The sequence below is a fragment of the Schistocerca gregaria genome, chromosome 4, assembly GCF_023897955.1.
Source record: "Schistocerca gregaria isolate iqSchGreg1 chromosome 4, iqSchGreg1.2, whole genome shotgun sequence".
In the NCBI taxonomy this organism is placed as follows: domain Eukaryota; kingdom Metazoa; phylum Arthropoda; class Insecta; order Orthoptera; family Acrididae; genus Schistocerca; species Schistocerca gregaria.
In genome coordinates, this window is record NC_064923.1 from 367232385 (window position 1) to 367256958 (window position 24574).

General features: G+C 38.8%; 1 protein-coding gene across 1 annotated transcript in view; it reads left to right on the forward strand.

Moving 5' to 3' along the window:
* Positions 1–24047, forward strand: part of LOC126268235 (enolase-phosphatase E1-like) — a 30393-nt gene extending 6346 nt beyond the window's left edge. Inside the window, exons 4-6 of the mRNA XM_049973885.1 lie at positions 1654–1786; positions 13192–13315; positions 20123–24047. Coding sequence (XP_049829842.1) covers positions 1654–1786; positions 13192–13315; positions 20123–23016 — 3151 coding nt within the window. The 3' untranslated portion in view covers positions 23017–24047. The remainder of the gene's footprint in view (positions 1–1653; positions 1787–13191; positions 13316–20122) is intronic.
* The last annotated feature ends 527 nt before the right edge of the window (positions 24048–24574 follow it).

The following is a 24574-nucleotide window of genomic DNA, read 5'->3' on the forward strand; positions in this document are numbered from 1 at the left end:
TGGTCAAATATTATGCTCTGAATAACCAAACATCACCTATTGGAATATTTTATCACCCAAAGGCTTTTGACTGTGTGAATCATGAAATACTTCTAGACAAGCTTAAGTATTGTGGTATGAGTGGGACAGTCCACAAATGGTTTAATTCATATTTATCTGGAAGAACACAATTAACAGTACAGATAGTTGGCAAGTATGTCATCTAAGTGGGAAGGTATCAAGCATGGTGTCCCATAGGGTTGAGTCTTGGGCCCCCTCATTGTTCTTAAGAGAATATATTAATGGCTTGCCACTCTATATTCAAGAAAATGCAAAGCTAGTTCTTTTTTCTGATGATACAAGCATAGTAACCACTCCCAACAATCAAGAATTAGCTGAGGAGATTGTAAATGTCTTCTAGAAAATTAAGTGGTTCTCTACAAGTGAACTCACTAAATTTTGAGAGAACACAATATATACAAATCTCTACAGAAAATTACATAATACCATTGATAAATATAGACTTTGACCACATCTCTTCCTAAAGAAGAATATTCAAAATTTCTTGTGTACAAAAATCTCTGGTCATTTGCCAAATAGTATAGTGTCTCACATTTAGCTAACAACATTTTCAAAAAAAAATTAAGAGTTTCTGAATGGCAACTACTCCTATTAAATAGATGAATTTTTAGATATGAAATAGTAACTGGAAAAAAATTGGGCAATGAAAACTTGTTAAACAGGCGCACTCCACATTGTAATAAAATGTATTCATGATCTATGGAACAAGTATTAATGTAATGTAAATGTTTTTGTTATTTTTCATACTTACAGAGCTAAAGAGGTACCACACTGTTTCCATTTAAAAAAATTTTATTTCAAATTTAAAGCACAGAATGAAAAGTGTTGATATTTTTCAAATTATGTATTCTACTTTTTATTATTTATATCAACTTGGTTGCCTATATACTAGATGCATAAAAAATTGTGATCTGTAATTCAGTTCTTTACTAAGTCATAGCACCTGTTGAAACAGCTAACAATTGCTGGTGAAATTGGCTCCACTTTCTAACAGTGTGTGAATGCTACAGTTTCTTCAGGCTATGTTGATAATCAGTAATTAGTGTTCTGTTCTCAAATTTCTCAATTGTAATTAGAAGCCAGCAAAATGCATGAACTGACTAATGAGTCCAAAGTTTTGGAATTGACGGAAAACTGGATCTATAATTCAGTGTAGGTGCACGACCTCCATGCATTTCACATATAAGTACAAATTAAGAAATTTTCTTTGCTCGTGTCACTTTATTAATGCATTGAAAAAACAATGCAATCATTTTTATCATATACTATGAACTGTACTCCAATTGATGCATAATGTATCTAGATGAAAGAATAGGAGATTGTAAAGGCACCAGAATAATGCAGCAGTTCACACATTGCGAACATCACACCTGAAAATGTCATAGGCAGAAACACATGACATCAGAAATTTTTCTGAACCTCATAATGTTGAAAATATAGGGAAATGTGACTAGCAGCAGCAAATGTTGTTATAGCAAAACCATTCTAATAATATTCTTGTCAGTCTACATCAAGACATCCAAAAGAACTCCATTAATTTTTGTTTGTTGAAAATAATTAGTAAGTGACCAAAGGAAATTGTATTTCCAACAGTGTGTATCCAGATGTTGCCCCAGCACTGAAGTCTTGGAAGCTGAGTGGGAAAGATATTTATGTATATTCTTCTGGAAGTGTTGAAGCACAGAAGTTACTGTTTGGTCACACACAGGATGGTGATTTACTTGAGGTATGTGGATTCCATGGGCAGATTTGTCAGATAACCAGTTCTCATTACTTAAGCTGTGTGTTTGTGCTTCCAGCTGAAAATTTATAATTGTTTGTTGCAAGGTTTGTTATACTTAGACATTTCCAGAAAAGTTTTCTCCATAAATATTGCCATGTTCCTACGGTTAATTGACTACTAAAAAATATGTAATGCTTTCTTTTATGCTTTGATCTTATTAGCCTTAAGTGTTGGTAGATATAAACCTTGAAATAGAAGTTTTGCAAGCTTCTCAGTATATAAAAGATACATAAAGAATTGAAAGGCAGCTAAGTGAAGTGTTCTGTGCATGGAGGAACCCTCAGATACTCGTACTTAAGTGGGTATTACATGACAATCCGCTGCAGACACTGGTCTAGCATGACAGTCATTTAGTGGTAGAACAGGTGAAACTAGGAAAATGAGCACACACATTGTGTGCCAGAATAGAGCAGTTCTAAACTGCTGCCAATCCACACATGCTCTGAAGGGTGTACTACAGTTGGTTATTACTAGGTGGCTAGTGGCTAGTGGCTAATTTCAGATTTTCATGTCATGGATTTTTCATGTGGGGTATCTTCAGTGTTTTTTTTTTTTCCAGTAAGCAGGTTTCATAAATGCAGTAAAAGTTTTTTCATTACACTCTCGTATACCGACTGTAAAAGAATTGCGGTAGAACAACTTTACAAGAGATCGGACAGTTCTGTGCGTTATCACTGTCTGTGTGCACGCCAGATACATCCCATGTGGATGGTGTAATAGGGCTATGTGAACCAGTCTGTAGTTAGATACGTACACATGAGGTGCTAGTGCATAGGTCTACGGTTTAGGTGCACGGGCTTTAGTGTAGGATAAGCTTGCTGGTGCCTTAGTGTATTGGTTATGGGTGTATATTTTGATTAGGTTATTAGCAGCCACTTAGTGTTAATTCCACCCAATTCGTATTGTAAACTTTAATGGACTAATGTGTTTTTATTGTGTGACTGAAAGATTGTAAATATAACATACATTACTGTTCGCCTTGTGCTTATGTTGATTCCTGTGTGAATTATTTTGCATGTAACTCTCCTTGATAAAATGTTAACCATCATTTGTACTGACAAGAATTAATCTTAGCACTGTTAGGCAGTACAGATGGCTGTTATCATTAAAACTGATTTTTGGTTGTATCAGTTTTTTCTAAAAGAATTTAACTGGACTACTAGAGCCACTAAAAATAACTTTTTTATGAAATAACTGATTCGTTTCTTCCTATTTCCAGTAATAAATGAAGAAATTGAACATTGGAAAATTTGGACTTCCTCAGTTTCAAGATACATAATCAAAAAATTAAATATGCAAATAAAAGAAAACTTATTTGATCCACTGCTTGCTGCTTTTATCATAAGTGATTGACTTCTACAAAAATCCAGAATATTCTATTGATTCTGATTTTTTCGAACTCCGCTAAAAATCATATTAGAGTTCATATCACTATTTAAAAGATCATTGCCAAAGGATAACAACTGAGGTTGAGGAACTCTAGTTTCTGTGTTAGTTTCCAAATGCTACAAGCAGATAAAGGCTTGTTAGGTAGACACAGATCAGCCCTTTGTTTCTGTTGTAAACTTCTGTGTTATGGAGGAGACACATTACCTTATAACCCAAATTGATGACTACAGTGCAAGAGACACAGAACAATACATATGTGCAAACATTGCACAAGGTACTTATATAAATACTTGTCCTCCAAAATGAGAATGAAATATCAAAACACATTCTGCAAAGCGTGAAAAATTAACTGTTGCAGTGCTACATTGCTTAAGTAATGAATGGCATGGATGCAGACTTATCAAAAACATTGATGAATGAAATGGATTCAAATTTTCTACATCCCAGACAGTTACCAATTTGTCAGCAGCTAACTGTAGTAAAAAAAGTTAGACATGTCACTGATTAGTATTTTGGTGCCTGGTAAACAATATATAAACTACAGAAATTGAAGGGGTTCCCTATACAGAACTTTTAACACTTAAAATGTTTTCTGCATTGTACACTATTTTTAAAAGTCCCTAGAAAGTGTAAAAAGCATTTTCATTGTATATTGCTGTGAAGTGGGATCAACTTTGACAGGTGAAAATTTGCACATTGAAATCTGGTTAAGATGTAATTGTCAGTTTACAATGTAGTGGTGTTACAAAAAATGCTTGTTTCGTACAAAACAGACAAAAGTTATAAGGAAGTAGTTGTTTTTAACATGTAAATATGACTATGCCTCTTCTACACTGCTGGAGTTCAAAATATTTTTTTCTGTAGTGGTAGATTAAGGAAGTTATCAGCTATGTTTGTTATGAACTCAAATAATAGTTGATCTCGTACCAATTCTTGGCAATGTTCTGTAGTTTGTGATGTTTAAAAGTTTATGGGCAGGCAGAGTAAGAAAGGAAAATTCAAAATATTTGAATATCTCTTCTAAATGCACACTCTTGGCTTGAATAGCAGTATCTGTTCTGTTTGACTAACTGTAGGTTATTGAACAGAGATGACTTTAGCATGACTGATGTTCAAAACATCACATTTTTGTGCCTGATGGTGGTTGTAAGAGTGTGCAGATATTGATCTGTGTGTAGGTTTCCTGTATAGTGTGGCTCAGATGTCCATTGGTTTTTCAGTGAACAAGGAAATCAGGGAAGAGCAAAGCTTCCTCTCTCAAATGCCATAGACGTAATGATTAAACGAATTTGGGTGTATCTGGAACAGTGTCCAAAGTGATGCCTTCAGATTTCACTATAAAGTTTCACAAGGGATGGAGCTAGAAGACTTTCCTTCGGCACACACTCCAACTGGGCAAAGTACTGGCTGCCATTTATTAAATACACCCTGAACATGTGCCTGAGCTATTGAATAGCTGGGAGAGGAGATCGATACAGTCTTTGATAGGAATTCGCATAAGTAGGGAGACCACACAAAAACTGACAAATCACCTTGCCCAATAGACAGAGTTTGAATTGGTTGATGAAATCATTGTCCTTAAAGTGATGCACTCAGTGATCTCCATTTGTTCTAAGGAGGCTGGCCAGATATTTTGCCAGTGTCTAAGGTGGTGACCCAATAGTGTTCCCAATGGGGTGAACACATTTTTGTGGATCTTCAGTTGCTTATAATTGGTAGGTGGCCTTGGTGCATGAGGGAGGAGATTCTTAATAATAGCCTCTTCCAATTATGACTGTTCCAGGCGCTATGGTGTCTTCATTATTCTTGACATCTGGTCATGTGGCACTTTCCAGTAGGGATCCTCCTTGAGACTCAAATGAATTTTACGGTCATCAAGTTTATTCAGAATTATGGATGCTTAGCCCTTGTCAACTGACAATACCACAATGAGGTGGTTGTGGAGTGTGTAAAGTTGATTGAATTGAACACCAGTTTTATGGAACAAATTAAACATCTGCATTTTGGGCATGGTGATTATAATGCTCTGTTTACATGTGGTCTCCATATTTACATGTGTCCCTGTCAAAGACTGCATAGCTCTCCCTTCCCAATTGATAGGACAATTGTGGGATTGTTAAGCACATATTGACATCACTGTCTTTCTTATGGCAGGCAGTATCTTGACCAGTTTGACAGCATGGTGATGGGAAATGTTATCTCCATCCACAGCCAACCTTTTTGAGCAGAAATTTGTAGACATTGCTTTAGACATGGCACCAAATAAGGCTAGTTGTCTTTATCATTAGTTGTTTATCATCTGGTCTGATAGACCTGAAAAACTGGGAGAATTCTTAGGACACTTGATTGGCATTCAATAAGGTAAAGTTCTCATGTGCTGTGCAAGAGTAGTTGCATGTGGTGGTGTGACTTTAACTGCTATTCTGTGTACCATACACATTAGAAAGCTGGTGACAGTGCCATAAAGTTAAGTTTAAGCTTTATGTACCAGCCATGGTAATGTATCACAAAAGCACCAAATATGTAAATGTAGAAAGCCTGAGCTAGAGTGTAAAGATGCTGAGGTGTGGAGTCATGCGGTTTTTTGTTACTTGCACTATATGTATATGGGTTGCAACTTTCATGCTTTTGAGATTTTAGACCCTTTTCTGCAATTGTATTTTGTGGACATTATTATGTAAATTCTCAGTATCATTTTTAGATTCCATTGTTATTTAACAGAAGACAAATCTGAAGAATTTTGAATCCTATTTCACTAGATGAAAGATACTGCCTACAGGAAAATTAGATGCCTTTGCCGAAAAAGCTGTTTGAATATGAGTAGCCCAGGTGGAAAAATTTTCTAAGCAAAGAAGGAAAGGTGAAAAGATTGTGTATGTAGTGTCTAGACAAGGAAGATGAGCCTCAAGGGAATATTATATAAAATGAAGATGAGATATGATAGTGAGAAAAATTTTGGGCAACTGAAAGACCTAATGGTGACATGGCAATTACAGATAGCCTTGGGAGAGCCAGACAGAACAAAACCCTTTGATCTGGTGTGCAAGATGTGAGAGACAGGTGAAATAACCCTCAGACCTAAAGAAACTTGTAACAATTCAGATCCCAAATAAAATAGCTGATAGGTGTGAATATAGTGAATCCCCACTTCTACACTTTTCAAGGGACATTTTGTAAAATGGTGTAAAATGTGGGAAATAATATTTTAGTGGGAAATTACATATGACTCCCATTGCATTTTCACACTTTATAGTAAGATTCACACACACACACACACACACACACACACACACACACACACACACACACACACACACACACACACACACACACACAGAGAGAGAGAGAGAGAGAGAGAGAGAGAGAGAGAGAGAGAGAGAGTTTGTGAAACATCACAAAGAAATTCTTATGCAAACATTGCATTGTGTTTGACAAAGAGAATAGTCTTGAATCACATCTTGCTAAGCATGAGGAAATATGCAACTGGTGCTGTGTTTAAACCAAAAATATTTGAACAGTGTGTCAACAAGTGCTAAAAGTGGCCAAACAACAAAACTGCCAAATATAGTTCAACAAAGGTGTCGAGATCACAAGTCACAACAATCACGAAGCTGTGCAAGCACAAGACAGTGTGGAAATGGTTGTGATTGATCATGACAGCTCTATTTGATTGAGCCTATTTACTCCCATCTGCCACCATTCTGAGTAAAAGTGTCAGGAGATAAAAGTACAAACTGTTCAGTCTTTGACCTGTTTGCCAGTTCAGATTTGCTGAGTAGATTGCCTTGCTGTCGAGAAACTTAACCATGGAAAAATGTTTGTGAACACTACTTGACAGCAAATGTTGCACCAGCATCATTTTGCATCAATAGTCAGTTTTTTCTTCACTAATAATTTTTACAAAGGGTGAATCTTAGTAAGATTGTAAGTACTGTATGTTAATGCAAAATAGTATGTGAATTAACATTGTGAACATAGGAAATTTGATGGGAGTGATAAATATGGTACACACTGGGAAGAATGTTAATTTCAGGAATGTAATAGCAGGTTGCAAAATATGAACACAAATTATTTATAGAAGAATGTAAAAAATTCTAGAAGCCGACCTCAGGGAAGATCTGTTTGGGTTCTGGAGAAATCTAGGAACAAGAGAAAATATTATCCCTATGACTTCCTTTGGACATGGGGTAAGGAAAAGCAGACCTATGTTATAGCATTTGTAGACTTAGAGAAAGCGTTTGACAATGTTATCTTGAATACTGACATGCTGAAGGCAGCAGAGGTAAGATACAGGAAGTGAAAGGCTATTTACAGTTTCTGCATAAACAAGACAGCTGTTGAGTCAAGGGGCATAAAAGGAAGCAGTGGTTAAAAAGGGAGAGACAGGTTTTTAGCCTATCCCTCATGTTATTTGCTTTGCATATTGACCAAGCAGTAAAGGAAACAAAAATTTGGAATGTGTATCAAAGTTCAGGAAGAAGATATAAAAACTTTGAGGTTTGGCGATGACTTTGTAATTGTCAGACAGAGGACTTTGAAGAGCAGTTGAATTGAATGGACATCATTTTGAAAGGTGTATGGAAAATGAATATCAACAAAAGCAAAACAAGACTAATGGGGTGTTTTCAAATTAGGCAATACTGAGGTAATTAGATTAGGAAACACTTCAAGCAGTAGATGACCAGTTATTTGGGCAGCAGTATGGTGACTGAAGCAGAGGATACAAAATATAGACTGGCAATGGCAAGAAAAGTGTTTCCGAAAAAGACAAATTTACCATTGAACATAGGTTGAAATGTTGGGTCTTTCTGAAAATACTTGTATGGAGCATAAACAGTTCAGACAAGAGGAGAAAAGATTTGAATTGATACTACAGAAGAATGCTAAAGATTAGGTGGGCTGATCACATAACTGAGGTGGTACTGAGTAGAACTAGAGAGAAAAGGAATTTGTGGCCCAACTTGATTCTGAGAAGGGATCGGTTGATAAGACACTGAGAGGTCAAAGGATCACCAGTTTAGTATTGGAGAAGTGTAGGGGAATGGGGTGAAAGTTTTAGAGCGCCCAGGAGATGAATACAGTAAGCAGATTTGGAAGAATGTAAGTTGCAATAGGCATTAAGAGATGAAGACTTGGGCAGGATAGAATAGCATCAAACCAGTCCTCAAGGCTGAATACCACAATATAATACCATTATGTTGGTCAATAAGGACTGTGGCTTTGCCACACAGTGACATGGGGGTTCAGTGATTTAATAGCTTTTCTAGTGTCTCATTATTGTAACTCACTATTGATTCTTGGTCTCTGCTTTTTGTATGTTAGTCTCTCTCTCTCTCTCTCTCTCTCTCTCTCTCTCTCTCTCTCTCTCTCTCTCTCTCTGGATTACTCATAGGACTATCTGTGAAGCTGTCTTCACTTGTCCATTTTTTGCTTTTCTTTTCCCACTTTGTAATTCACTGTTTGTTGATGGATCAGTTGGTCCAAATCAGGTTTCTCTTGCTATTGTTTTTTGAGATGTGGTTGAATCTGCCAGAATACACACAATAGCCTTGCCTTAGGCATAAATCCACCTGATGCAGGGACAGCCCTCTGAAATGGCTGGTTGGAAGAAATAATAATTGAGGAGCATTTTCTCAGAACTTGATAAACATAAATTCTTGAGAAAAGCATGCTGAAATACTAACTACAATAGAAGCAATTTTTGACAGTGTAATTGGATAAATAAAAATCTCACAAAGGGGTGGCAGGGAAAACACACACACACGGAGAGTTATGCAGAGCCAGTGGCTCCTCCTTCTAGTGGAAGAGTTGACTGTGAAGGAAAAGGACTGGAGAGGTTTAGGAGAATGGGTGCAGTTCAGAAAAGTCACCCAGAACCCTGAGTCAGTGGAGACCCACCAGATGGTGGGATGAGAAGGGAAAACTGATTGTTGGGGACTACACCACACGAGACTTGGGAACCTGAGAGCATAAAAGTGGAAGACAGGCTAAGATGTAAGGCAGAGAATAGTACTAAAACATTGTGCAGGAGTCAATGAGAGTAAAAAACTAGTTGATTCTATGTGGGAGGGGATGACAGTGAAAAACACAGGTCAGAAAATTAAAGATGTAGGAAACCAAAATGGAGTGAAGAAAACAGTAGTTATTGTGAAGAAAAGCTGAGACAGGAGGAAGTATTGTAAAGAAAGTACAGGTGGGTGGTGAGAGCCATAGACATGTTGTAGCACTAGTGCCCACTTCTAAACTGGCATCCAAGTGAAGAATTCATATGGTGTGTGATGAAATAGCCACATAGATCATGACTTATTGTTGTAGAGCATACTCTGCAACAGGGTATTGTGTTGCTGGTATACACCTTCTGCCTATAACCATTCATCCCAACTGATAACTTGGTTGTAGTCATGACAGTATAAAAGGCCAAACAGTGTTCATATAACAGCTGGTACATGACATGTCGTTTTAAAAGTGGCTGTCCCTTTCATAGCATATTTGCCAGTTGCAGGGCTGATACATGGTGCTAGGAGGGTGCATACATCAAATCTCAGTGGGCAGTCACAGGGGTAGGAGCCATAGGGTAGGGAGATGGATGCTGAAGGAGCATAGGGTCTGATAAGGATATTGCATCAATTGGAGGGGGGGGGGGGATGAAAAGTTGTTCTGTGTGGGGTGGGCAAGATCTCAGAATGGATATCATTCCAGGACATGATTTTAGGAGGTAATGGCATTCTCAAAGTAGCTGATTAATATATTTAGGACCAGGATTATACTTGGTGACAAGTGGTGTGTTCCAAAGGTGTTTGTTTGGAGGGATCAGGAGCACCAGTATTGGAGGTGATTGCCTGGGAAATCTGTTTTTGAACTATGATTGTGAGTAATTACATCCAGTAAAGGCCAAGGTGACAGTCTTATGAGAAGGAAAGTTGCAACTCACCGTATAGTGGAGATACTGATTTGCAGATAGGCACAACAAAAAGATTTTCACACTTAAAGCTTTCAGCCAATGGCCTTTATCAAAAATACACATACACATGCATATGTGTGCACACACTTACACAAACACAACAAGCAGCAGCACCAGTGCATGAGTGGTGACTGGATGGGGGAAAGGAGGCTGGGGTGGGAAAGGGGGGGGATAGTATGGTGGGGATGGTGGACAGTGAAGTGCTGCAGGGTGGGTGGGGGGTGGAACTGGTTGTGGTGGGGGAATGATAGCTGTGTAGTGCTGGAATGGGAGCAGGGAAAGACTTGTATGGATGAAGACAGTGACTAACAAAGGTTGAGGCCAGGAGGGTTATGGGAACATAGGATGTATTGCAGGAAAAGTTCCCACATCTGTAATTCAGAAAAGCTGATGTTGGTGGGAAGGATCCTTATGGCACAGGCTGTGAAGGAGTCATTGAAATGAAGGATATCATGTTTGGCAGCGTGTTGAGCAAGAGGATGGTCCACTTGTTTCTTGGCCACAATTTGTCGGTGGCCATTCATGTAGACAGCTTGTTGGTTGAAACTTCCTGGCAGATTAAAACTTGTGCCAGACAGACTCGAACACAGGACCTTTGCCTTTCACAGGCAAGTGCTCTACCACTCTGCTGTGGAGTGCAAATCTCATTCTGGAAACATCCTGCAGGCTGTGGCTAAGCCATGTCAATGCAATATCCTTTCTTTCAGGAGTGCTAGTTCTGCAAGGTCTGCTGTAAAGTTTGGAAAATAGGAGAGGAGGTACTGGCAGAATTATAGCTGTGAGGATGGGGTGTGAGTCAAGCTTGGGTAGCTTAGTTGGTAGAGCACTTGCCTGCGAAAGGCAAAGGTCCTGAGTTTGAGTCTTGGTCCAGCACACAGTTTTAATCTGTCAGGAAGTTTCATATCAGTGCACACTCTGCTGCAGAGTGAAAATCTCATTCTGGAAGCTTGTTGGATGTCTTGCCTACATAGAATGCAGCATAGTGGTTGCAGCTTCGGTTGGTAGACCACATGACTGGTTTCACAGGTAGCCCTGCCTTTGACAGGATAGGTGATGTTAGTTACTGGACTGGAGTAGGTGGTGGTGGGAGGATGTGTGGGTCAGGTCTTGCATCTAGGTCATATTACAGTAATATGAGCCATGAGGTAAGGGATTGGGAGCAGGGGTTGTGTAAGAGTGGATGAGTATATTGTGTAGGTTTGATGGACAGCAGAATATCATTGTAGGAGGGTTGGGAAGGATAGTGGCAAGATAAGGCTGAAGTGAGAATGATTGTGTACTGCTGTAAAGTTTGCATCCAAACAAATAAGTCTGCCTCGAATGCCAAGGCTATATGGGAGGGTGTGCTGCGCTGCTCCATGTTCAGCACTGTACAATGAATGGTGTGCCCTGAAATACTTGTGCATGCCCCAGCATTCTGCTTTTTCAATAGATGCTGTAGACCACTATCCTACTTTACTGAGTAGCCAAGTCTTCAAGCCACACATTGTGACAGCTTGGGCATCCAACCATTAGTATATAGTGGTAGTTTAACGCAGTTGCCACATAACACACAACCATTACCCCAGCCCAAGGGATAGGGCAAAGAAAGCATTTCTGAAGAAGAGAAATTTAACATAGTATAGATTTAAATGTAGTGTAGCCAGGTATGGAAGTAAAACATGGATGATAAACAGTGTAGACAAGAAGAGAATAGGAGCTTTTGAAATATGGTGCTACAGAAGAATGCTAAAGATTAGATGGGTATATCGTGTAACTATTTAGGTGGTAATGAATAGAATTGGAGAGAAGAGGAATTTGTAGCACAACTGGGCTAAAAGAAGGCCTCGCCAATTTAATATTGAAGGGAAGTGTTCGGGGTAAAAATGAAGAGACCAAGAGAGGAATACACTCAGCAGTTAGGATGTAGGTTGCAATAGTTATTCAGAGATGAAGAGGCTTGCACAGGATAGATTAGCAGTGAGAGCTCCATCAAACCAGTCTCTGAACTGAAGACAACAACAACCAGGAATAGGTGGGTAAATACAGTATTTTGATGCCTGTGTTAGAGGTATGATGCTGTGCTCCTTTGGACATTATCAATTTAAATGTCCCCCTTTTTTCAGGAAGTAGTGTGTGTGTGCGGGTTGTGATGCATGAATGACATTTGAAAGTTTTGGTCTGACCATGAGTTGTGGACAGGTAGCCAAAGTGGTTAGCAGCTCTTCACATAAAGCAGGAAATCCAGGTTCTATTTCTGGTCTGGCACAAATTTTCATTGTTTCATTATACAGCTGGTTGCCCATATTTGCAATAGTGGTTATATTTCATGTAGAACTGAGGCTACTTGGTTGTCCTTTTGGTCTTGTTTTAAGGTAAGTTTAGGAAGCAATACTTTCCTTTATCAATGCCCTGTAATGAATCAAAATGCACAAATTGTGTAACCAAACCTGTCTTGAAAGAATTTCATGTACAGATTGCATTGGCATTGGCTCAATTTGTTACATATCGGAACATACTTTGGCTACATTTGGATGTTCCTCCTTCATCAGTGCATAGAACTTTTTTGCACATAATTTGTGTGCCCTGTTTATTCTTTTTCTTAATATCTTGTTCCTTTTGAGTCTGTCTGTGGATCCCTGATATTGCTTGAAATGTTGTTGTGTGTAGAGGTACTGCTGGCTATCTTTTTTTCCTTATGCTGTAATTAATCAAAACAGTAATTTCCCTTTTAACTTTTTGTGAACTTGTTTTATAGCTACAAAACTCTAAATTTTGAACAATTGCGCATTTATAGACTTTGAAGAAACACTTAACTGAAATCTGATTATTAGCACTTCTGAGTTTCCATTAAAATTTGTGCAAATTCTTTATCTGTGAAGGCATGAGAAACTCTGCTTGTGTACAGAATATGCTATTAGTGTGCCATACTGTTTAGAGTGTATATTTTGCCACGCTGAGGGATAATTACCCTCAGACTTACATATTACAAATGTCTTAATGCTATTGTGAATTGCAGCTTTTTTCGGGTTACTTCGATACAGCAGTGGGGCCAAAAGTGGAAGAGAGCAGCTATTCCAACATTGTTAAGTCTGTGAAGTGCAAAAGTGAAGAAATTATATTCTTCACAGATGTTCCAAAAGGTTAGTTTAAATACCTTTCAAATGTTTAACAGTGGGTATGGCAGTTTCATTGTTGTGCAGCTTATATGTATAGTGGAATGTACTGAATATAAGACACTATATTTAGTACATTCCACAATAATAATGTTTTGTTCATGTTGGAAATGGTTTATGTAGGAAAAGTGATTTGATGTTGCTGGTTTCATAATTTTATTAATCCAGCAGTTTACATTACAATAGCTTTGAAGGTGGTCCTGTGTGAGGAAATGAAATCAATGTGATTCTGAATGTTTTCACCATTTGACTGGTCTCTGGGTTAGGTTAGGGTAATTCACTGCTTAATACTGACACAATGGTGTGCATTGCTTGCTGTTCACACACTTCTCACTCACTGTAAAATATTAGTTATTGAAACAAGAAAACTACTTTATCTCAGTTCTGTTACTGCAATAAGATGTTGTTAAACTGACTACAATAATCACAAACGTACTCTACAAGGGAACTATTATTAATAGTATTAACAACAATAAATGAGAATATAACAAGACTAACACAGAAAGAAAATCAAATGTCCAATGACACAGTAACAAAACTGAAAACACTTCCCAAAAACTACTTCTGAAATTTTCACCAGAAAACATCAAGAACACTGGTTGAAGACTACTAAAGTTTCTAAATAAACCACTATACACAAACAATTCATTAGTACTTAGCTTTCGATGCGCCGCTCCAGCTACAACTGGTCAGTGTGGAATGTAAACACAAGTAAGAGGTTAAGTTGCTCGGTATGAAACACTCACAAATATCAGGTCACAACACAAAGGCAGAGGTGAATGAAGAAACTACTAAGTCACTTATATAGTAAATATTATCACAAAAACTGTTAAGATATGTATCTGAAACCTGAAACACATAATAACTTAGAGCGATCTCACACGGTCACGTGCTTATGACGTCATACCAAAGATATCCAATCTCTTCTTCCCAGTCGGCCAAGTTGTTCAGAATATCTGACAGGATGTCCACGCGTACATCATAACTAATCCTATTGTCTCTTTCGTTTGCCATGATGAAAGGGTAAAAGTGCTTATAAAAACACCACTTGTTGACACATGTAACTTACTGTTATCTAAACAAAATACCAACAGAATGCAAAAGATACTAACATGCTGTGCTGTTGCTGGCTACAGAGCAATACTATGCAGACACCACTGTGGTGTTTCTGGCTGGCATAGTGCTAATGTTTCAGCAGTTAACAAGAATTTTAATACTCACCTGTGACAGGCATTTCTTTTGGTCTTAGACTGTTACTTCTGGATTTCCTACTGCTGTTATCTGGACTGGATGGAGAGTAGCCTGCTCTAAAAGTGCACACCACACAGTCGGCTACCTGGATAGCAGCCTGTGAGGTCTGGTGCACATCTGACCCATTTAGGGCGACACTACAGCTCTCAACCTTAATAGTGCAAGTCCAGGAAGTCAGTGTAGCTTGTCCCAGAACCTTCAAAGTGTCTAGTTTAGTCATTCCATTAGATTCAGAACCAAGGGGGACAATACTATAAATTGTGAGCTTCATTGAAACTCCATGTGCAAAGATGGTCTTCTCAATCATCTCTGCAAGTTACAGGAATGATCAAAGTAGGACCTTGGAGCCCAGATGACAGGCATCATTAGTTCCAGGATGTGCCACAGTCTGTAGTTGCTTGCACCCTTTTCCCTCTGTGGCTGCTGGCATAACATCATGTTGAACCCCCCAGGCATACACATTGGTTGCACCTGGTGTCCTTTCTTGTCCCTTGAAACTGTTTCCCTAAAGAGACCATCATTCGTAATGTATTTGAACTATTGATTATTACTAAAGTGCACGTCGTTTACGACGGCGGCAGAGTTTAGGTTTGTTCTGCGCATCTGATGTCACAAAACAGTCAGCCAATGAACAGAGGACGATGTTGCCAGAGCTCAACTGCAGTGCAGAGCATAGATGAGTAGCTTCAGTTTTAGAAATGTTCAGTCATAAATAAAGTAATTAAACAAAAGCAATGTCTTGGTAGCAGACTTTCTTTCATAGTAAGTTTGGAAAAGCATTCTTTATACCAATTGCTTCATATTCTATTAATTAAATCAAACAAGCAATAAGCCGCCTAATTCAGGCAATAGCAAGGAAAGGTGTTTGTATCATTCTCACGAACCGCTTTTTCACAATAAAGAGTGGTAATTGTTTATTTCCTACTGTACTTCGACGAAACGTGAAAAATTCATAGTATACCAACAATGTTTCAGTATTTTTCGAGGTATTTGAGTCCTCCATGAATTCAGTTGAATGACGAGATGTTAGTGAAGTAGTCACAGTGTTTGGCTGTTAAGCAAAAGGTTGTGTGTTCAAACCTTGTTTGATACTTATTTTCTTTATTTAAAAATAACATCGAAGTGTCTTACTTCATGAATTTTATTAGTTTGAATGTAAATTTTCAACATTTTTAGGTCCCTCACAAGGCCTCACAACAGCTGCCATAGACTTACTCCACCTGAGCCACGTACCCCTACCTTCTACTTATTACCCAAAATCCACAAAGAACCATCCTGGCCGTCCCATTGTAGCAGGCTTCAAAGCCCCAACAGAACGTATTTCAGCTCTAGTAGACCAACACCTCCAACCTATCATCTGCAGACTCCCATCCTACATCAAGGACACAAAACACTTCCTAGAACACCTCAAATCCATTCCCACTCCTCTCCCACCTGAAACCTTTGTTGTCACCATAGATACTACATCCCTTTACACAAACATCCCACACACCCATGGTCTCTCTGCCCTTGAGCACTACCTCTCCCAACACCCACCCCGAAGATCTTCCAAAAATAGGTTTATAGATGACATCTTTGTGGTCTGGACTCATGGTGCAGAAACACTCCTTAATTTCCTCCATAACCTCAACTCCTTTTCGAATCTGAATTTCACCTGGCCCTTCTCCAAAACCCAAGCCATTTTCCTGGATGTTCATCTCGTTGAAGCTCACATCCACACCTCTGTCCATATCAAACCCACAAACAGTACCTTCACTTTGATAGCTGCCATCCATTACACATCAAGCACTCCCTTCCCTACAGCCTAGGTATTTGTGGCAAACGTATCTGCTCCAGTGACAAATCCCTCAACAATTACACCAATAACCTGACCAGTGCTTTCCTCTCTGCAATTATCCTGTGGACCTTGTCCACAAACAGATCTCCCAAGCAATACATTCCTCCCTGTCCAACAACAATGTTCCTACCCTCAGACCACACAGAAGCATCCCCCTTGTTACCCAATATTATCCCGGCCTCGAATACATCAATAAATTACTCCTCCAGGGATATGACTTTCTCAAGTCAACCCCTGAAATGAGATCATCCCTTGACAAAATTCTCCCCACACAGCCCAGAGTTGCCTTTCGTTGCCCACCTAACCTCCGTAACATCCTTGTTAAACCCTACAATCTTCCCAGACTACCTTCTCTACCCAGCGGTTCCTACCCCTGTAACCGACCCCGCTGCAAAACCTGCCCCATGCATCCCCCCCCCCTCCCCCCCACAGCCACCTACTCCAGTCCCACTACTGGTAAAACATACACAATTCACGGCAGGGTCATGTGTGAAACTACTGCATGTCATTTATCAGCTGGCAAGCCTGCACTGCACAGCCTTTTACATTGGTATGACAACTAAACTGGCTGAGAGCATGAACGGACACAGACGAACTGTTCGCCTTGATGTCCAATACCCAGTAGCGGAGCATGCCCTCCAGCATAATTCTAGGGACCTAGGAACCTGCTACACCATATGTGCCATTTGGCTTCTCCCACCCAACACCAGTCCCTGTGAACTGCGGAGATGGAAACTTGCACTCCAACACATCCTTTCATCCCACCATCCCCCTGGACTGAACCTATGTTAAACAACCTCACTCCCATTTACTTTTCAGTCTTCTCTTTCCCTTTCCTCTTAGCCATTCATGCATCTTTTCATCCTACATCTTTATACTATACACCTCTTTACTTCTGTATGCATCCTCTTTGGTTTGAAGCTGGCACAGTACTTACAGTAAAATATCTGACTTCCCTGTGACAACCATGCCTCCATCCTTGCTACCCTCCCTGTTGCTTCATAACCTGGGTTGTGAGTAACTAAATCCACTTTCTTCTTCCCTTTCTTTCCCCCCTCTCCTCCCTGATGAAGGAACATATATTCCGAAAGCTAGTAATGTAAATTTTCGGTTGTTTTGGGTATCTATCGGCTGTACTGAGCTGAGTACTGGCCAGCTCCTCTATCTCTTTGTAAGTAAGTGAACATATTCTTTAACATTATTTTAAATTGGTATCTTTTGTCAATTGTCTTTCGTATTTAGTAGCTAGAGCCCAATTTTCAATGACTACAAATTGTATTTATATTTTACTTTTTGAAATCAGGCAATGTGTGAAAGGAAAGGTATCAATTTTCCAATTGATAGGACAGCATCCATCACATGCTCCTTGTCTGGTGTGATGTCGATCACAATTTCATTCCTCTTCTGCCAAACTCATCATCTCCAGATAGCACCTGTGCCCTTTGTCCTAACTTATTTGTTGGATGCTTTCCAATATGTTGTCAGAAGGTTTCCTCTTTATAGCTATATCCAGTACTGTAGAAATTGGTCCCTGATCTCTCATCTCGTGTTCAAGCATCCTATCCCTTCTCATCACCGTCTTTGATATTTTCCTTTCCTCAGCAATTCTGTAGGGTACTTCCTCATCCCTAGTATTAAAAAGTCCACTTGATTTTTAAGTGTCCTCCTATAGCACTTCATTTCAAATGCTTAGATTGTCTTTCATGGTTTTCTTGCAGTCTGTGATTGAAGCTGTGCTTGAAATGTACATTTCTTCCTCTAATTTAGACCAAAATGTTGGTTACTAGTTAACTTCTTTGGGTGAGGAATTATCCTTGTGCTACTTCTTTTGTCGTCCTTTCAGCTGTCGTGTTGCTTTGCTCCCAAGATTACAGATTTCTTAACTTTGTTTAGTTCATGTTTGCCAGTTTGCTAATCCTCATTACTTTAATCTTTGTTTTATCCTCAATTATAATTTCTACTCATTTCTGTTCATTCCATTCAACAGATCCTGTAATTTTTCTTCCTCAAAGACGGCAATGTCATCATATCTTATATTGATACCATGTCACCCTGAATTTTATTTGTGCTCTCAAACCTTCAATTAGTGTTCTTGCTTTTTATACGTATAGACTGAACAGTAGAGGTGAAGGCTGCATCCTCTGCCTTTTACACCATTTTTAACCTGAGCACTTAGTGTTTGGTCTTCCATTTTTATTATACCCTGTTGATTGTTGTGCATATTGTATATTACCCATCTTTCCATGTAACTTCCACAGATTTTTCTCTGTATCAAAGGTCTTGCCCCACATTCTGTTGTCACATTTTCTAGGCTTACAAATCTTAAGAATGTCTTGATTTTTCTTGTCATGCTTTCATTATTGAGAATTCAGAACAGGCCTTCTGATTTTTTTCTAGGAGATAGTCCATTTTTCTGTTTTGCTATATATTATTCTTAATAGTGACTTGGATGCATTAGTTTGTTATGCTAATTGTGTAATAGTTCTTACATCTATCTGCCCTTCACAATTTTAGAATTGTGGGGGTGATATTATGAAAGTCTGTCCCTTGTTTGTTACTGGGTTGCAAATTTTCCAAAGCCCTGCTAAACTCTCATTCTAATATTAAACCCCCAATGGTGTCAATATTGTCTTTGTACAGATCCTCCTCGCAGAGGCTTTCAGTGTACTTGGGTACTTTTGTCATCTACTTGCTCTGTCTGCAGTTAACAGTGGAATTCATATTGCACACAAGCCACAATTAAAATTGTTTTGCACCATTCCATTGTTTCACAATTGCAACCCTGTACCTATTCCTTCATTATTGCTTCAACTAACACAGTGGTACATTGTCCCACATCTGAGCAGCAGTAATATAAAATAAACAGTGAGCTGGGTGAGAAATTTAAAATCACTGCAAAAAAGTTATCCAGACCATGAGCTAGCAGCACACTCACAATGAGGCAGTTGTCAAATAAATAATTACTAATTGAAAAAATGGTTGGCTGATATCTGATGCTACTGTGCTGCATTGAGGGGGTCATTACTGTGTGGTAAGGTTTATCTGTGGCAACAAAACAATATAATCAAAGTTTCTCATTGTGTTAGCTCATTATGTAAGTTTATTGTATCATTCTTTACTCCAACTAAAATTAAACTAAATCTGCTTTCTGTTTAACTTGGTAATATAAAGACAGCTATTCTTAACATTTGTACAGAAAAAGTATGCTTACTCAAGGGTTAATGAGTCAGATTAGATGTTAGGATGACATGTTTTGTAATTTTGTAACAAGTTGTCTTTGCTCTTTACATGTATTGCTTTTGCAGAGGCAGTGGGTAAATTTTAATTAATTTGGTTGATACTACAATTAATTAAATGATATACAGTTTATTGTAACATGATCAATTTTGAGGCATTTTCAGTCAATGATGGAAAGCTTAAGTATATATACATACTTCTCCAGGGTATGGAACTGTTCAGGTATGTCTGAAGAGATTATTAGCTTGAAAATCAATCATGTTACAATAAACTGAAGATCATTAATTGCAGTCTAAGATAAATTCATTCTTATCTCTAACTTATGTTTATGTCCCTGAAGTTCTGCCAGTGACAAACATTAAAAATAAAAATTGGTATGTTTGGTACTGTGAAGTGTACTGGGCCTACTGTTGGGACAGAATTTTAATTAGTCTTTCATTCCATTACAGAAGCAAGAGCAGCAAAATCAGCAGGCTTACAGGCTGTCATTGTGGTCAGAGAAGGAAACCTTCCTATTACAGATGAGGATAAACTTGAGTTTCCAGTAATAAAGTCATTTGATGACATTGTATTTGAAACATCTGTGAAGAGAAGAAAGAAATCTGAAGAGGAAACATTAGAACAGGGAAAGGCAAATTCTGCTGTAGTTGATGTATCTAGTATACAGGATGTGGAAATGCAAGAAGAGCCAATTGCTGATAAAACTCAAACATCAAAAGCAGCTGAAGGGGTAAGTAGTACTGAGGTGGTTGAGGCTGTAGAGGTACAGCCAGATTCCATGAAGCAAACACCTGTGGAACAGTGTGACAGCATTGAAGAAGCAAATCAGACCAGCTGCAAAGACAAAGATAATCTGAACAATGATCTTAGCAGTACTAAGAAAACTGGTAGTGAGGTACTAGCTGATAAGGGTACAGAGCAAAAAAAGCCAAATGAAACAAATACAGATACATTGGAAATAAATGGTGCAGAAAAGTTGGATGTGAAAATTGATAACCAGGTAGAAACCAATGGGCCCAAATGTCCGAAAGACAGTCTCTCTAAATCTGATGCTAATAATATTGATACTCCAATAAAAACAAATAGTGATAACTCTACAAATTCTAAAGATGCAATATTAAATGAAAATAAGAAAAGCAGTTCATCTTCAGAGAAGAATCCTAGTCCTGCAGCTAATAACTTGCCAGGCACTGGTAATGACACTGTAGTTCCTGATGGTAAGACTGATATTAAATTGGCTGACAGTGATAAGGCCAAGCTTTGTGATAAGACTGAAATGGGAGAACATGACAGCAATATTTGTGATGACTCACCTCATCCATCGGGTAAGGATGGTACAGAATCTCTCTCATCTGATGCTACTTACAGTAAGACAAAGGTAGAATCTCTGACTGAAAAGACTGAATCCACATTACTTAACACTGCTGATCTGCCAAATAAGACTGAATGTACACATACTGAAAAGACTGAAAACATTTGTGCAAAGACTGAATGTACCACTACTGATAACTCTGAATCTGCTCCAGTTAGTAAGACTGAATCCCTAAAACCTGTTGAAGCTGAACCTGTCACTAAAAAGACTGAATCTGAAGTAAATAAGACTGAACCAATGGAAACAGAGGATCTGACACCTGCACACACAGGAGACCTCAAAAATAAGGATGAATCAGAACAAAAAGATAAAGTTGCACAGGAGAGCCCACCAGTCAGTGGGGTAGGAACTGATATTTCTCCAGCAACAGATAAGGTTAAAGGTAAAGAAGTTGTGCCCTCAAGTGAGACCAAGGCTCCAGCAGCTCTAGATGGTGGTAAGATTGAGGTTGCTGTGGAGGCAACTGAGACTATGATGGAGGCAGCCCTAGATGACAGCAAGGCCGAGGATGTAAGGGAGACAATTCCAGATAAGGCTGAGGTTACAGTAGAGGCAACATCAGATAGTGGTAAAGCTGAGCCTACAGTGGGGGCAATCTCAGATGGTTCTGAGGCTGCAGTGAAGGCATCCTCAGATGGCAATGCCAAGGCTGCAATGGAGGCATCCTCTGATGGTGGTAAGGCCGAGGTTGCGGCACAGGTGACCCCAGATGGTGGTAAGGCTGACATTGTAGTGAAGACAATGTCAGATGATGGTAAGGATGAGGCTGCTGCAGAAATGATGCCAGATGGTAGTAAGGCCGAGGCTGCAGCGGAAGTCACGTCAGATGGTGGTAATGCCAAGGATACGGCAGAGGCAATGTCAGATGGTAAGGCTGAGGCTTCGGTGAAGGTGACACCAGCTGATGGTAAGGCCGAGGCTGCAGCAGAGGCAACCCCAGATGCTGGGAATGTCGAGGTTGTGGCGGAGGTGACCCCAGATAGTGCTAAGGTCGAGGCTGCTGTGGTTGCAACCCCAGATGATGGTAAGGCAGAGACAGCAGAGGGGGTGACCCCTGAGGACAATATGATGGAGGCAGCCCCAAATAGTTGTAATACAGATTCTGTGACAGAGGTAGACCCAGCTGTTGATAAGGCTGAGGTACCCAGCTGTGTGAATGGTGGCAATGCTACAAAAGTTATTTCAGATGCCAAGGCTAATAGTGTTGCATCTGTGACTGAAATGAAAGCTGATAACAAAACTGATGTGCCCATGGAAGATGTTGAACCAATGGTCACAGATGACACTGAACGAATGTCAACTGAGAAAGCCGAACCTGTGATCAAAGAGGAGTCTGAACCAATGGTCACTGATGAAGCTGAATCTGTAGCAACAGATAAAGCAAAGCCTGACACTGAAGGCACAAAAAATTCAAGTGATGCTGAACATATGGTGACAGAAGATCCTGAACCAATGGTTACAGATGATGCTGAACACGTGGTTACAAATAAAGATGAAGCTGTGAACAGTACAGTAAAAGATGATGGTAATGACAAACCTAAAGCAACACAGGCTGAAAGAGAGACAGCAGCTGATGAAGAAAGCAGTAAATGTACAAAAGATGCCCCCATAGATTCCACCCCAGTGGTTGACAATGCTAACTGCAACTCTGTGAACAAAGATATAGCTGTTAAGGAGGAAAATGACCCTGTCGACACGGGGAAGCTTGATGCAGTGTCAACTGCAAAAGATGATATACATGAAACTAAGACTGAATCATCAAATAATGAAAATAAAATAAGTGAGGCTGAAGGTCAGACTGTTGCAGGTAATGTAAAAGAAACTGAAAATGAATTAAAGGAAGGGAAAAAGAATGTTAATAGTTGTGTTGAAAATGGTGAGAGTACAGAAAAGACTGAGAACACTAGTGAGAAGCTTAAAGTAGCAGTGGAGAGTACTGATAAAGTGGCTGACAATGCTGTTAGCACTTAGACCATGTTTGCATAAATAAAATGATTGAAACTAACATAATATATGGTTGTTAATGTAAGTGATGTACCAGTGAGACTGCTACAGTTTAAAATACAGATGAAAAATGTACTTCCAGTCTTAAGTGCCAAAATATGGAGCTTTAAACAGTTTCACTATATAACACTTTCCGAACAATTGCTAGCAAATGAAGGGTACCACTTGTACTTCCAGGCAAGTCAGGCTGTTTGATGTTCCTTATATCCCATATTTTACAGTGTCTGGCTTTGCCATTTGGTAAACCATGTTGCTAATAAGAACTCACATGTTGTAAATATATCATATATAATGTAATAAGGTCCATTCCTGAAATTTAGAGTACATGGACTAGTGCTCAATTCTGCTACATTCCGAGAGCTGCCATAAGTGTTCACTTTTACAACTACCTTAGAAGATAACATTTTAATGTTTTCACATGGAGATTATATTTTTATATCAATATACTACTGTAAAGTTAATCTGTACTTCCTAAACTTTTTTATTAATATTCCTTCTTACAATAGTAATAGAACTGAGTTAGCTGTTGCAGTTCGTATCATAGCAAATAGCAGATATGTGAACGTTGTCAGTGTTCTACTTGTCCTGCCTCTGTGAATATCTCCTGCAGTGTTCTGGACACTGTCAAATGTTTTAATGTACAGTGACCACTTTGTATTATTTTGAAACAATGTTCCTTTTACCACAGTATTGCTGTAACATTAGAAGAGTATTGAAGTGATAAGTTTTGTAACTGCAGTACAGGAATTTTACTCTTTATAAAGTATAATTTTTTAAATTAGCAGTCTCGTAAGTAAATTTTAGGGCAGTTGCAGTGATCTTGTACTTATGAGAAATGTATTATGTACTATAAAGTATTGTGAAGTAAAATTTTCAAAAATACATTGAGGGGAGAAAGTGTCAAAGCCTGCAATTTTGTAATATTGTGAATAATAGTTGTATCTGCGTAGTTGTCTTTGTCAGCGATGTAAAATGACAATAAAAATTGTCTCCAGCAAGGTTGTTTTACTAAGTGTTTGTAGTTATCTTCCTTAGTCAAAAGGGTGGGAAATATCACATGGAAGTGATGTCAGTATTGCTGTGTAAGATGAGGAATACATTGGTTTCAATGTGAAACACTTTGCTGATCAAAAATTCCCGTAATATTCATGTTGCGTACTTTACCTGCTGTATTTACCCACCTATGAAGCTAAACTTTTTGCAGCATTCACATTGTGGACATATTATTCATGCTAATGCCTTTATTTTAGCAATTCTGTTTAAATACAGACCATAACACCTACAACATTTTGCTACTAATTTTACCAAATGTGGAAGTAGATTCATTTATAGGAAAGATCTGGGGTTACAAAAGGATAAAAACATCAACCTAATTTGAACCTGTTCGGTGACCCTTGTCACTTTGCCATAGTTGCTTCATTTGTATTGTTTCAATTGAGTCGGTGAATAAAGCTTCAAATTATTTCTAACAGCCCAACAATTCTTTTGTGCTATGAAGAACTTTGTTAGAATTTTCTTTTCTTAC